This window comes from Sinohyriopsis cumingii, chromosome 6, assembly GCF_028554795.1.
Source record: "Sinohyriopsis cumingii isolate HCF-2022 chromosome 6, ASM2855479v2, whole genome shotgun sequence".
NCBI classification, from domain to species: domain Eukaryota; kingdom Metazoa; phylum Mollusca; class Bivalvia; order Unionida; family Unionidae; genus Sinohyriopsis; species Sinohyriopsis cumingii.
Genome location: NC_142966.1, coordinates 52,116,727 through 52,130,004, shown reverse-complemented (window position 1 = coordinate 52,130,004; position 13,278 = coordinate 52,116,727). Strand labels below are relative to the sequence as shown.

Sequence of the window (13,278 nt, the reverse complement as noted above, 5' to 3'; positions counted from 1 at the left end):
ATAAAGCTATGTTTTCACTAAATTGAATAAAGAAATGGGATTCTCTTGATGCAAATGATGCTTTAGAGTCCAAAAAGAATTTCCAGGACTTAAAGATAACACTGTTTTTTCATATTAACTACTAAGTATTGGAACCACTCTAATACTGAGCAATCAATTTTCAAAGTTGCCTCTGATGCAGCCATACTGGATATAAGATGATACCATTTTTGTTATTATTTAGGACAAGCTGGATGCTATTAGAAGACTTGGTGGAAACCCAATGCTAATAAAACCATCCATTCATGATATTTCGTGACAAGCTTTTCAATATGTTTATTGTGGCAGCCATACTGGATGTCTCTAGGGCACAATTTTGAATCTAAAGTAGATTTCATAAAATGTCTTTTGGCTAAAAATCCTATATTGATATAATCAAAAATTCAGGAGAAGTAGCAGTAACAAGACATTGGTCATATTTGACGTCAGATCTGCATCATATTCATCCAGGACCAGCTAGACTCCACAATGTCTTTTGGTGACATCTCCATGTTGTTATGACTTTCCATTTAGCAAGAGTAATAACACTTATGAGTTTTAAGATGGCAGTCATATTTGAGATTATATTGGCACAATCTACATATCATAATTGTTCTGGAGAAAACCCAATGTCAAAATGACTTTCCATTCATGAGGAACAGCAATACCAAATTTTCAACATGGCTGCCATGGTGGCCCTACTAAATGTCCTGTCAATACCATTTTCACGAAGAACCTACTAGATGCCACAAGAGGTCTTCTGGTGGAAACCCACTGTTAAATATGAAAAGATAGATTTCTAAGGACCGTTCAAACTATTGAGACAATGAAATCAAGAAAAGCCTAAATAATACCAGACCACATCTCTTGGGGGCTAATGCAAATAGTAATATCAGCTAACATATATATTCAAAGAATATTCACCTCTGTGATTCCCTAGACATGGAAATTGGTAAATGTTACTCCTGCTCACAAGCCAGGCAGCAAAGAAGACAACAATAATTACACAACCAAGTCTGTCTTACCAATTCTGACCAAGCTTCTTTGAAACAAAGGTTTATGACATAAAACACAAGTTTATAACAATCACTTGATGCACCAATCAACCTACAACTTAATTCACCAAAATCGATCAGGGTTCTGAGAAAACTAATCCTGTGAGACAACCTTGGTATCGATAACAGATAAATGGATTACTGATTTGGATCAAAGTAAATTAGTTGAATACAAGATGATCTTAGAAAGCTTTTGACCTTGTAGGGCATGATATATTTATCAATTAGGTGCAGACCTCACTATGAGGTTCCTCACTTTTATAGTTCCCATGAACAGCAGTCTAAAAGGGAAGCATTGTATACTCAATGTCATAAATCTATATGTTATACTTACTTGTTTCTTCAGAGTGGTTTTGCACATTTAGCAACATAAAATTTAAAAGGGTATATTTAAACATTGTTAATGTACTCTAAATGGTGCATAAAATAAACGGAGTACATTTCCATTATGTTGGCACATTTTTTATGATTAATAAATGAACCAAGAGGTTATGTTTTATTGGTTTAGCATCCATAAATCAATGGTTTAGAAGTGGAACTGTGATAGGCAGCTAATGAACTGTTACTCTGAGTTATAAAATACAAGAGTTTGTAAATCTTTATACTGATGGACACATTATCTTAGCTGTACTTCAGTATGCAGACTCTATTTGCTTAAACTCTGAATAGTTGTAATCAGGTTATATGCATGACGATGGTATACATGTATTGTGGGCAGTTAGGACTACCTTTTCTTATTTTTCCTGTTGAATGTCATTACACTGAAAGTCTTGCCTGAAATTTGGTATTTCATCAGGAGGACTGATTATCCTTTTATAAGTAAAGCAGTGTTTATAACTTGAATTTATCTTACCCCTGTGGATTTATTATTTTACAATTTCAGGTCTCAAGAAAACAATGTCAAGGTAAATGTCTGAGTTTTAATTACTAGGTCCAGAGACCAGTTTATACATGTATCACTTTAATATAGTGAAATTTAAATTATAAATCATAAGCAACTGAAAAAATAAACCTCAATTCAGTGAAGATTTCTTGGAGAGGATTTCTCTTCAAAGACTTGTGGAATCAACATACATACACAAATGCATACATACATACTTACATACATACATACAGACATATACATACATACACAATGACATATATGGAAGCATACACAGACATTTATGCATGCATATAATACATATACATGAATGGAGAAAATCAGACATTGGTCCTTTACAAAAATCATCAAAAATGTATCTTAAGGCAAAGAAAGTTCTGTCTTAAACCATTAACCTTGCCATACACAGATCTCTCTCTCTCTCTCTCTCTCTCTCTCTCTCTCTCTCTCTCTATATATATATATATATATATATATATATGTACACACACACACGCACAGACTTGAATTCTTGATCTCAGTCATGCTTTGCAACATATAACAGCATAAATAAATCATTTGATAAATATTGTTCTTTTATCATAGTCAATGCAAAATATACAAGAGCTAGATGATCTAAAGGCACATGTTTTTACAATGACTAGTCAGCATTGTTTTTTTTTTGTTTTTTTTTTGTTGTTGTTCTAGGGTTTAACGCCATTTTTCAGCACAAGATAGGCCTTATATGGCGGCCAGTATAACTGGTGGAGGAAGAACCCTGGAAAACCCAGGAAAGAACCACCGACCCACGAGAAGCTACTGGCAAGCTTTCTCACATACCCACATTGGTTGAATTGGAGACTCGAACCCATGCAGACAGAGGTGAGATGGCAGTGATCCGTAACGGAGAGCGCTTTAGACCACTCGGGGCCCCCAAATTAAGTACATGTAGTTAATATTTACAGAACATTAGTGGGCCCTCCTAAATCATAAAAAGACCCCTTTAATTCTAGACAGTGGGATCTGAGCCTGCCTCTGAAGAAAGAAAAGCTGGAGAAAACACAGGATACTTACCCACTTGACTGGTGAATGTTGTGACCGAGGACGAGGCCATATCTAACAATGACGACCCCCAGCTTCCCCAACCCCAACCTCCTGAGGAAGACTGGAAAAAATATACAGATAATGAGAGCTGGCAACCATGCCAACAGAGTGGACATTATTTTAAACAGAGCTCTGAAGTTTCTCTACATGGATGACATTTCTGCCCAATTGCCAAATACAAGAGCAGATAGCCCCCAAATCTGGATTAGTAAACTGTTTTCTAAGAAATTGATTCTAATGATGTTGATAGCCCCCAAATCTGGATTAGTAAACTGTTTTCTAAGAAATTGATTTTAATGATGCTGACTGAGTGTTTTATGAAAATAACTATTTCAACATTTCTCATTAAAAATATACATACATCCATATTTGATGGCACATCTATGGCATTTGTCAGCATTGATAGACCTCTCTGCCAGAATGCTTTCCTTTACAGTAGGGCAAATTCTACAGTGATAAAGTTGTCATGGTTTTCTATTTTTAGTAATGTCACCATTTTTGATAGGGGATGCGCATCATTCCATAAATGTCTCATACATTCAAGCTAAGACTGTTTTTGTCAAATTCGGTTATTAAAAACAATTATCTTTTAAGTAGAAAGCAGATGCTGGGTTTACATTATTTTTGTACAAACTTAACCAGGCTACTTGCCAAGATCCTTTATCAAACTGAATTAAATTCAAAGGAGAAGTTTTTGAGTGTGTGTATGTTTCTGGATTTTTAACATAGCATTAAACATTTTTCAGTATATTGCTATGATGTCTGCAGTGTGTCAGTTTATAGTGATGTCTAGCACTGCGGCATCATGCCACAGACATGTAGTGTGATGTCCCATCCAGTCACATTATCCTGACACCAGGCAGACCAGTCCTAACATTAAGCTCTTAATGCTGAGCACCTAGTGCGGTAGCTGTTAGCACCATTTTTAAAAGTCTTTGGTATGACTCGGCCGTGGTTCAAACCTGCGACCTCTCACATCAGTGGCGGACACTCTAACCACCAGGCCACTGGAATGGTCAGTAGTTTTTGTGTCATTCAAATGATTTTATAGTTCTAGTAATGGCTGCCATGTCAAATGAAGAATCAAATACAGTAAAAACTGATGAATGGTTGTCTTAAAAATCTGTATAGTTTTTACAAAATTTGTTTAAGTTGCTGAAAGATTTTATTTGTAGTGATGGTGACCATATCTCATCACAGATCGGTATCAATTGACAGCCATCTATTACAAGATGCTTTCAATCAAATTTTGTTACAATTTTGGGGATAGCAGCATATTTTAACAAAGCTGAAACATCATGCCAGAATGCTATCTGTTAAAATTAGTCAATTCTATTAAGCAGTTTTTAAAGTTGTTTGAACATTTTTCTAGTTTATGTTATGAGAATATATTGATTGCTGATTGAAATAAATTATAACAATTAAAGACATTTTTGCCATGATGGTTTCTGTCAAATTTGGTAAAACTCCACCAAGTGCTTTTTGTGAAAAAGCCATTTAACAGTCAGTCCTTTTAAGTAATGGTGTCCATATTTGATAGTGGATATGCATCCATTTCACCAAATTGGAAAATGCTCTCCATCATATTTTGTAAAAAATTCCTTTAAACAGTGTTTGGTAATGAGCCACTTAAAAACTTTTTTCTTTTCACATTATTTTTAAAATAAAGGCGACCACATCTGATGGCAGATCAGCACCATTTGAACAGATCTAAAATAGATTTTATAGAGTAGTTCTTAAGAAGTCATCTTAAGGTTGTGTTTTTTCTTTTGATGATAGTAACAGTTGCCATGTTTGATGATCGACTGGCACCACTGGAGATGCTGTCTGTAAAATCTGGTCAAATTTGTGGCAAGCGATTTGTCAGAAGATGCAAACAGCAACTGTGTATGGATGAAGCATGATGATGCACAATGAATGAAACATGACTGATGATGCACAATGGATGAAGAATGGCAGATGATGCATAATGGATGATGCACAATGGATGAAGAACCATGCCATAAGTTTACTTGGCCTTAAAGTCACGTAAGCTATAAAAAACGTTTGGTGATACCTTTGGTGATTGCTCCCAAATGAAAATAAAATAAAGAAAAATTGTCATTAACATAATAGACAAACCAAAAGAAGTAAACACAATATAATTTACAATGGTTTTCACAGATAAGAAGAAGAATATTACAGAATAAAATTTTAAAATAATTCAATGGAAACATTAAATTCACTACAATTAAAAGGAACAATTGCAAATATTTATAACGTACCAAAAAGTTAAAAAAAGATTCAAATTTTGAAGTTTTGCGAAACATTGGGATGTACTTAATTTCAAGTAAATAATTTATCTCATTACCAAAAGTATACAAATTTATTATATAAACTGCATTCAATTCTGGTAAAGGAAGTTAAAATAATTAACCTCAGAAAGGCAAAATTACATTTTGTTTATATCTGTGGTGGAGAGACAATGATAAATTTTTACCAATCTCTTAAAGTTAGACGAAATAGGTTTACAATAGTAACTTTGATCATGATAAGCTGTAAGACCCATGCTATAAAGAAACTAACTACTGCAGCACCGTATAAACTTGAAGTGCTTTAGAAACAAACTCTGGGTTTGAGTTTTCCATCAATTTGTGGTTCTCTGGGGTTACAGAAAATGTGCTACTGAAGGACTGAGCAAGTCTTTCATGTAATGACAAGTATTTAAGTAACTGATGCTTGAATTATATAAATGATTGAATGCACAAGAGTGTTTTGCCATATTACAGAAAAACTGAATCCAATGTTCAAGACAAATATATACTAACAGATTTTGTAGGTTCTGATTGTCCTTTGTCTATTTTTTTATCAGGATCCTGTTCATTTGGTGAATCTTGCATAGGTCTTACAATCTCTTGAGAAGATGGTGATTTCAGGAGTTCAGTCTTTTTTGAAGTTTCTTCAGCAGTACATGCTTTCACTGACGAGTCCTTGGTGGGGGTGCATTCCCTTGTAATGGGATCAGTCTCCACTATAACATCTTTTTGGGGTGTTTTCATTTCAGTTGAACCTTTTTCAGCAGTTTGGTGACCTTTCTGGACTTTTTCTTTTTCTGTCACACCCTGTAATTTCTGTTCAGATTTGTCATCTTCAGTACAAGAAGGCTTAGATGTACTAGAGGTAAGTTCTAATGATTCAGATTTTATCTGTTTTGTTTCTGAGTATTTCACTTTTACCTTTTCTTCTAAAACCTCTCCCTCATTTTCTTTTGATTTCACAATAATTTTTCCCTTTTTTGCTTTCTGTTTACTCTTCTTTGTTTGACGGCCTGGATGTTTCACTACACCATCAGCAACAGACTCAGCACTAGAGGCTACAGCTTTCGAAGTGTCTTCACCTGTCTTGGACATGTGTTTCACACTTTCCTCTTTACCTTTATTTTCAAGTGGATTAGCTGCATCACTGCTGACTGGCCCTTCATCCTTGCCTGAAGATAAACAATTTTAAACTATTTTGAGATGACCACATACACAGGGGTGGGAAAAACTCTCAGTGAAGAATATACTGTTTTCAAAGTCAAATGAAAAAAGATTGTTGAAATACAAAGTACATGGATCTCTCACTTCTATGCCCCCTCAGCATACTATTGCTACTCTTTGAACACAAGTCACAGATTCCAATAATTGGTCCTGGATCCCATTAACTGGTCATAGATTCCATTAATTGGTCATTGATCCCATTAATTGGTCATTGATCCCATTAATTTGTCATGGATCATATTAATTGGGTATGGATCCAATTTAATTCAAAATGGATCCTTTATTTTGTCAAAATTTATTATCATTGCTAACTGGCTTATTTCACTTCAGTTTTTGCTTCTTATTCACAAGAACTTATAGATTATTCATCATTAAATATTCTACTTGTGTGGTATACTTAACATTCAGGACATAAACTGACTGAAACATCGCACAGAGTTAATTTTCATCACATATAACAGTCATCTGTATTGCTCCTATGATGATGAGAGAAAGCACTATATTGACTTTATATTACTGGACTACCAGTATTCTAGATAATTCAATTCTTTCCATAACATGAATAGAAGTTCTGATAACTAAGGGATGTTTAAAAGTAAGTTAAAACAGTAAAATTCAGCGAACTTACATACATATCAAAAACTTTATGTTCTGAACATAATTAAAACAAAGTGATTACTTGTAAACACCAATTCTCTCATCAACAGGAGCACATTTTTATTATCTGACAATGCAAGGAAAGTACCATAATCATTCTGTTCTGAAATTTAGGTCACAGTGACCTGTACTTGTCACTGTAATAAGCCAAAGGGGTTTCTTTACCGAGCTATTTCAACCTTTTGTGTACATCTTGCTAGAAGTCACATATTTTCCCTTGATCCAAAAGACTTCTATAAAATTACTGTTGTAAACTGGAAATTCCAATGTGCCCAAACTATAAATAATTTTACTCTAATTAATACATGACCACAAACCACAAAACTTCCCAACTGCCAATCAGCCTCACAACTGCATGGTTTTTGCTCATTAGATTTGTGTAATGTACCACCAGTAGTTCACACTGTGAAAATATGCAACTCAACTATGCCACCTCAGGCCAGTCAAATCATGATTTTATTCCTAATTTTGCATGTAACTCTACTCCATATTTACCATCATAGCAAGAATAAATGGCACCTCCTGACAGTGGAACAGTCCCTTCTCATTTATTCCACTGTGATTTGTACCAGTCCCCAATCATAAATACTGCATATGCCGAGGTCATGCTACCTGGCGAAGTGGGCAACTAAGTCGCCTGAAAAATGTAAACTACACCTTCTTCTGTCAGGAAAGTGTAAACAACTTCGCCCTCTGATTTTTCAGACATAAAATGGCTGCTTTAGTTTATGACTTTTGAGATGCTCCCTCGCTGAAACCAGATAGTTCTGGCAGTGTTGTAACCCAAAGCAAAATGTATTTATGCAGTGTTTATACCAGCTAGCCAACGCTGACAAACACTTGCACATTCATAGGCATTTTTTAATAGCTAAATGACTCTTGATACTTTCTGAAGCAAGATATCACTGCTCGATTTCCTAAAGTTGAGCCTACTCAAAATACTTTTCTGTGATGAAAATATACCAAATTCATTTTTGAAATTTAAACATCAATATGTAAATAGTAATTTGTTTTTCTTATAAATATAATTAGCGAAGAGCATATTCTAATTTCTTTTTAAAAATGGAGATGCTAACTGCCATGTTTGCATTATTTTCTTTATAAAATCAGTGTGAAACTATAAGTGAACATATAGGCTAATGGCAGATATTGCTGAGTCTCTGAATACCACTTCATTAGATTGTCTGTATTCATAAATAATTGGGCAAACAGATTAGGGAAACTAAATGAATCAATGAAAATGAAGTTTAAATTTTACGTGATTTAGCCTATATAGGTTAGAGACATGGGACAATACTATGTTGTGGGTATTGAACAAATACTGTATGGTCAATATTGTTTTCTGACATCATTCATTTTCATGAAAATATGAAATATATTGCAAAACAAATACTATTTAACCAATGTATGTTCTTACTACCAGTAGGCAAATAATTAAACCACAAATATGTAGTCTTATTACTGGATTTTTGTAACGAAAGTGAGTAGTGATATTAAGAAAATCCCTAAAAAATAGATGCACTCACATGGTGCAAAATGTGTTCCTGGATTTGTTCAGTTGGAAAAAACGTCTAATTAAGTCATATATTGACTTTAACATTTCGGTGTGTTGTCTCTGAATAAATACAGTTGTATTTTATTGTTAACAATGAAATCACGACAAAGAATATGTTCTGAAGTCACTTGTGCATTTGCTCCTATGTGGGTTTGTTTCAAAGTTTGTTTCAAATCTTTTTGACTGCAATTTTATAAAAAACTTTTAGAAACTTTTAAGTCATATGGCCAAAATACAGCACATTCACCTATATCCAAACATACATATATTACTAGAAGTATATATACAATGTGTATGAATGAAATAAGTTTTATTCATATACAACATGTGTTCATAATAAACATTTAACATAGATCTGTCACCTGGAAAATAAAGTATTGCTTAAAACTAAATGCATGCTGAGAGAAATAGAGGACATAATTAAAAGAACACACACACACACACACACACACACACACACACACATATATATATATATATATATATATATATATATATATATATATAGGAATGGCTACTGCTGTAAAAATGTTGTTAACCCCAAAATCGCCAACCATAATATTTTGTCGCCAATTTACAACAACAAAAAATTGTTGCCATTTCCATAATACAGTACTATTCGTTTATCTGAGCATCCTTGTGACCAAGGTAATATTGTCGACATAAACAGATGTTTAGGTAAGTAACGAGAAGATTCTGAAAATAAATTGAAATTTTGCACACAAGTGAATTTTTTTTATGAGATAACCTGTCATCAGTAACTAGGATTTACACAGAGAAAGAAATGGAAATTTAGATTAAATAAAGACAACTAGTCTGAAATATGCTTGCATAGTGACAACTTATATTTGTGTAATACACTCCACAATGTGTTAAATAATATACATTCATATGTTTTTTTTTTGATCATATGTTAGAAAATTCATGTATCAGTTAAATCCCATTAGAAAATAAATAAAATAACTAAAACTGATATATATATATATATATATATATATATATATATATATATATAGATATATATATAGATATATATATATATATATCCCATTGTCAACAAACCCATTTCACCATAAAATTCACTCTGATATTTATTTTCCTTGGAGCATGTGGCTGTATAGTTGTTTACATGCCACATTAACATGCATTTAAATTGGCCTAGACTTTGGTCAGCCAAAGACAACTACCATGATGCTACCAAGGGGTTGATGCTATTCAATGGAAAATGAAAACAAGTTTGACATTCTTGCAAGATGTCCCACCTTCATATGGACTAGACAGCCATATGTCTGTTGTATTAAAATACTGGAACTTTAATTTGGGTTTAAACCATCATTGGTAGTAATCGTGAGCTTGAACTTTTTTTTTGCTGCAAACAGGAAACTTTCACAGCACAATAAATATGTTCCAATCACTTCGATAAATGAAACAATGCTTTTGTTTAAGTTTGTTGCAGATTTTCTTTGACCAAAGGTCTTCGGCTTGCTTTGATGATGGTTCAGGTGTTATTGAAGCTGCCACTAAAGGCACTCTTTGAAGGAACAACCAAATGCCTCTTTGTTACTGCTGTGGCAAAAATGAAATTACTGTAAAACATTGACAGAGACAGATTTTTTCATTTGCTTATTATATATATAAAGAATGATCAATGTTTCAAAGGTAATCGATTTTCTTTAAAGTGTCAGCAAAACTATATTTTTCTGGTATATCTTTACAAAAAAAACTGCCATTGTCTAGTCGATTGTAGTCATTCCATTCCCAAATTCAGAGATGGCTGATTAGCTAGTCAGGTAGCATGACTACTTGGGTTATATTACAGCACAGAATACTAAGACCAGACTTAAACATAAACAGATTATGATATATCAATGCTGTGTTAGGGTGGTTTGTCAATATGAAAAAGGGATTTGTTTATGTAACAATAGATTTCAGTGCAATTTTATAGCCAAGTTTGAGGCTTCCTGTCATGGTACCTTTGAATTTCTGAACTCCAAACCCAAGACTATATATACAATTTTTTACAGCCAAAAATGTTGATGCCAAAAAGATCGCCAGATGGTATATTTTATCACCAATACAGGAAATAAATCACAAATTGTGACAGTGGCGAAGCCCAGCGTGATCCCTAATATACATACATATATATATATATATATATATATATATATATATATATATATATATATATATATATATATATAATTTCTCCCTATTTAGCTCCCACTTCTCACTGTTTTGTCCAAAAGGAGAATCCACTTCTCCTTAAAATTCAAATCTAGCTTGACCCCTGGCATGGAGTCACAAAATCAAGTCAAACAATTAGGTTTTAATAGGGACTACTGAGCTCCAGGGACACTCATAAGGCTCTGACCCGAATTCACTAAATGTAAACCATGACATCATGAAATCTCACTAACACATCATTCTGTGCCATTTGCCACTAGTAACTGGCTAATTATCTCAGTCTCAGGACTATTTCTCCAGCACCAACAACCCATAATCAAATAAGTAATCACAAAAATCTAAGAAATCCTTAAAATGGAGAGTTATAAGCAACTGTGCACACTCCAAATTTATTACAGTAGGATATTATTGTGTTGTTCACCATGAGATGAACTCAGATACAAATTTATCAAATTTCCAGAGTGTAGATGACATATAGTCCAAGGCAGTGGGGATGCATACCTGCCATAACACAATGTAACATAATAAAGACACAAGTTTTTACCCCTAAACCCTCTGATGCAGCATGTTTAAAAAAACTTGAGTTTTAGTCAGAAAAAATTACCCTTTCAATACATACCAGTAACATGTAGCATGTAAAAACAGTAAATAGTCCTGATTGGAGCTGAAGCAAAACAATCCTTGGGGCAGTTTAAATAGTGGCAATTAAAAGGCAAAGAGCTCAGATATAAACAACCATCAATTTACATATTATTTAATTGCCAGATAATAGCTAGTGTGACATGCTAAGTACTTTGAAGGCTGCTGTGGGTGAACCCACTTTTGTAAAATGTGTTCATGAAGCAGAACAACCCATATCATCTTACTAAGTTATAGGTAAATCAAAGAGCTACTAGATGCATCACCAAGAACAAAATTTATTACATATCGTTGCCTTCAATGAGAATGTTTAAGCCATTTGTATTAAAGATTAGTGTCAAGTTTGGGAACAGCATCAACGTTACTCTGAAGTCGGGTTCCACTCCATATATAAAATGCGGACAATGATTATTTCAGTTGTCAGATTTTAAAAACTATTTTGAAAATTATATATTTTATTCAAATTTTAGAAAAGCAAATAATTTACCTTTCTGTTTCAATGTCAGAGGGTCTTCATCACCTTCATCAGCACTGGCAAAAGCATCATCATCATCTGTGCCAGACATCCTTTGGTCTTTACACTAGTATGAGAACCAAATTAACAGTAATAATGTATACAATGTTACAGAGATATATGTACATATTAATACAGCATAAGGCACACTGTCCCCATTCATGTGTTGCCATTCATAACCCACTTACTGCCCACCACTGACTACAAAAATAATCTATATCAGAAGGTGCATAAGATTTCTTGGACTAAGGTGAAGATATACAATCCACCCAATCAGCATCTAAAGGCTTAAGTAACACAGTCTGAAGAGTCACATTACATTATTCACATACAAAGGCTTAACTGCAATAGTGTGACAAGTCACACTAATTATTCACATAAAAAGGCTAAAATGTAATAAGTGTAAGATCATTCAAAGGCTTAACTATAACGCACTGTGACATGTCACATTACTTTATTCACACAAAAAGGCTTAATTGTAATATAGTGTTAGATTATTCAATGGCTTAACTGTAACACAGTGTGACAAGTCACATTACATTTTTCACATACAAAGGCCTCATTATAACACACTGCAAGATCAAAGGCTTAAATGTAACTGCGAGACGAGTTACATTAATTTATGCATTCATTTGTGAATGCATACACCCACATATGCAATAAGAGACAGAATATTCAGTTTAATGATGATGATGGTGATGATGATGATTATGCTGATGATTATGATTGTAATGACAATGAAAGACAGGGCATAATATCTCTGCACTTTTGCAGATATATTGGAATTGATCAGGGTTTTTCTTAAAATTTCAGCACTGAAAGTCTTATAAGAAGTACAGTACTACATTATTTATATAGTGCTTTTGAACAACCAGAGACTCCCAAGAGCATTATGGAGCATTTCAGCTAAGTGCATTCCAGCCAAATGAACTGTAGGTCAACAGAACTTGAAAACATATTTTTGCTTGTCTGAATTTGAATTTAGTAGAAAAAAGCCATTAGAGTACATTAACTCAAACTAAAACAATATGACTTTAGTTTGCTGAAAAGCGTCGATATGGGAGGGCAAGAATGTGAGATATTCCTGAAAATCTGACTTCTCATTGCAATGTTAGCTGACCTCAAAACATGCTACAAAAGACTGTCAGTTAGGCAGTAAGACTGGCCTAAAA

The 13,278-nt window shown here is 33.7% G+C and overlaps 1 protein-coding gene across 2 annotated transcripts in view; it reads right to left on the bottom strand.

Moving 5' to 3' along the window:
- Window positions 1-13,278, bottom strand: part of LOC149796931 (uncharacterized) — a 56,204-nt gene that overhangs the window by 41,912 nt on the left and 1,014 nt on the right. For both annotated transcript variants that reach the window (XM_089961610.1, XM_089961611.1), the window contains exons 3-5: window positions 12,080-12,173; window positions 5,847-6,505; window positions 3,010-3,100 (exon numbers count right to left, since the gene is read on the bottom strand). In XM_089961610.1, the coding sequence (XP_089817736.1) occupies window positions 3,010-3,100; window positions 5,847-6,505; window positions 12,080-12,158 (829 nt within the window). In that variant the 5' untranslated portion in view covers window positions 12,159-12,173. The remainder of the gene's footprint in view (window positions 1-3,009; window positions 3,101-5,846; window positions 6,506-12,079; window positions 12,174-13,278) is intronic.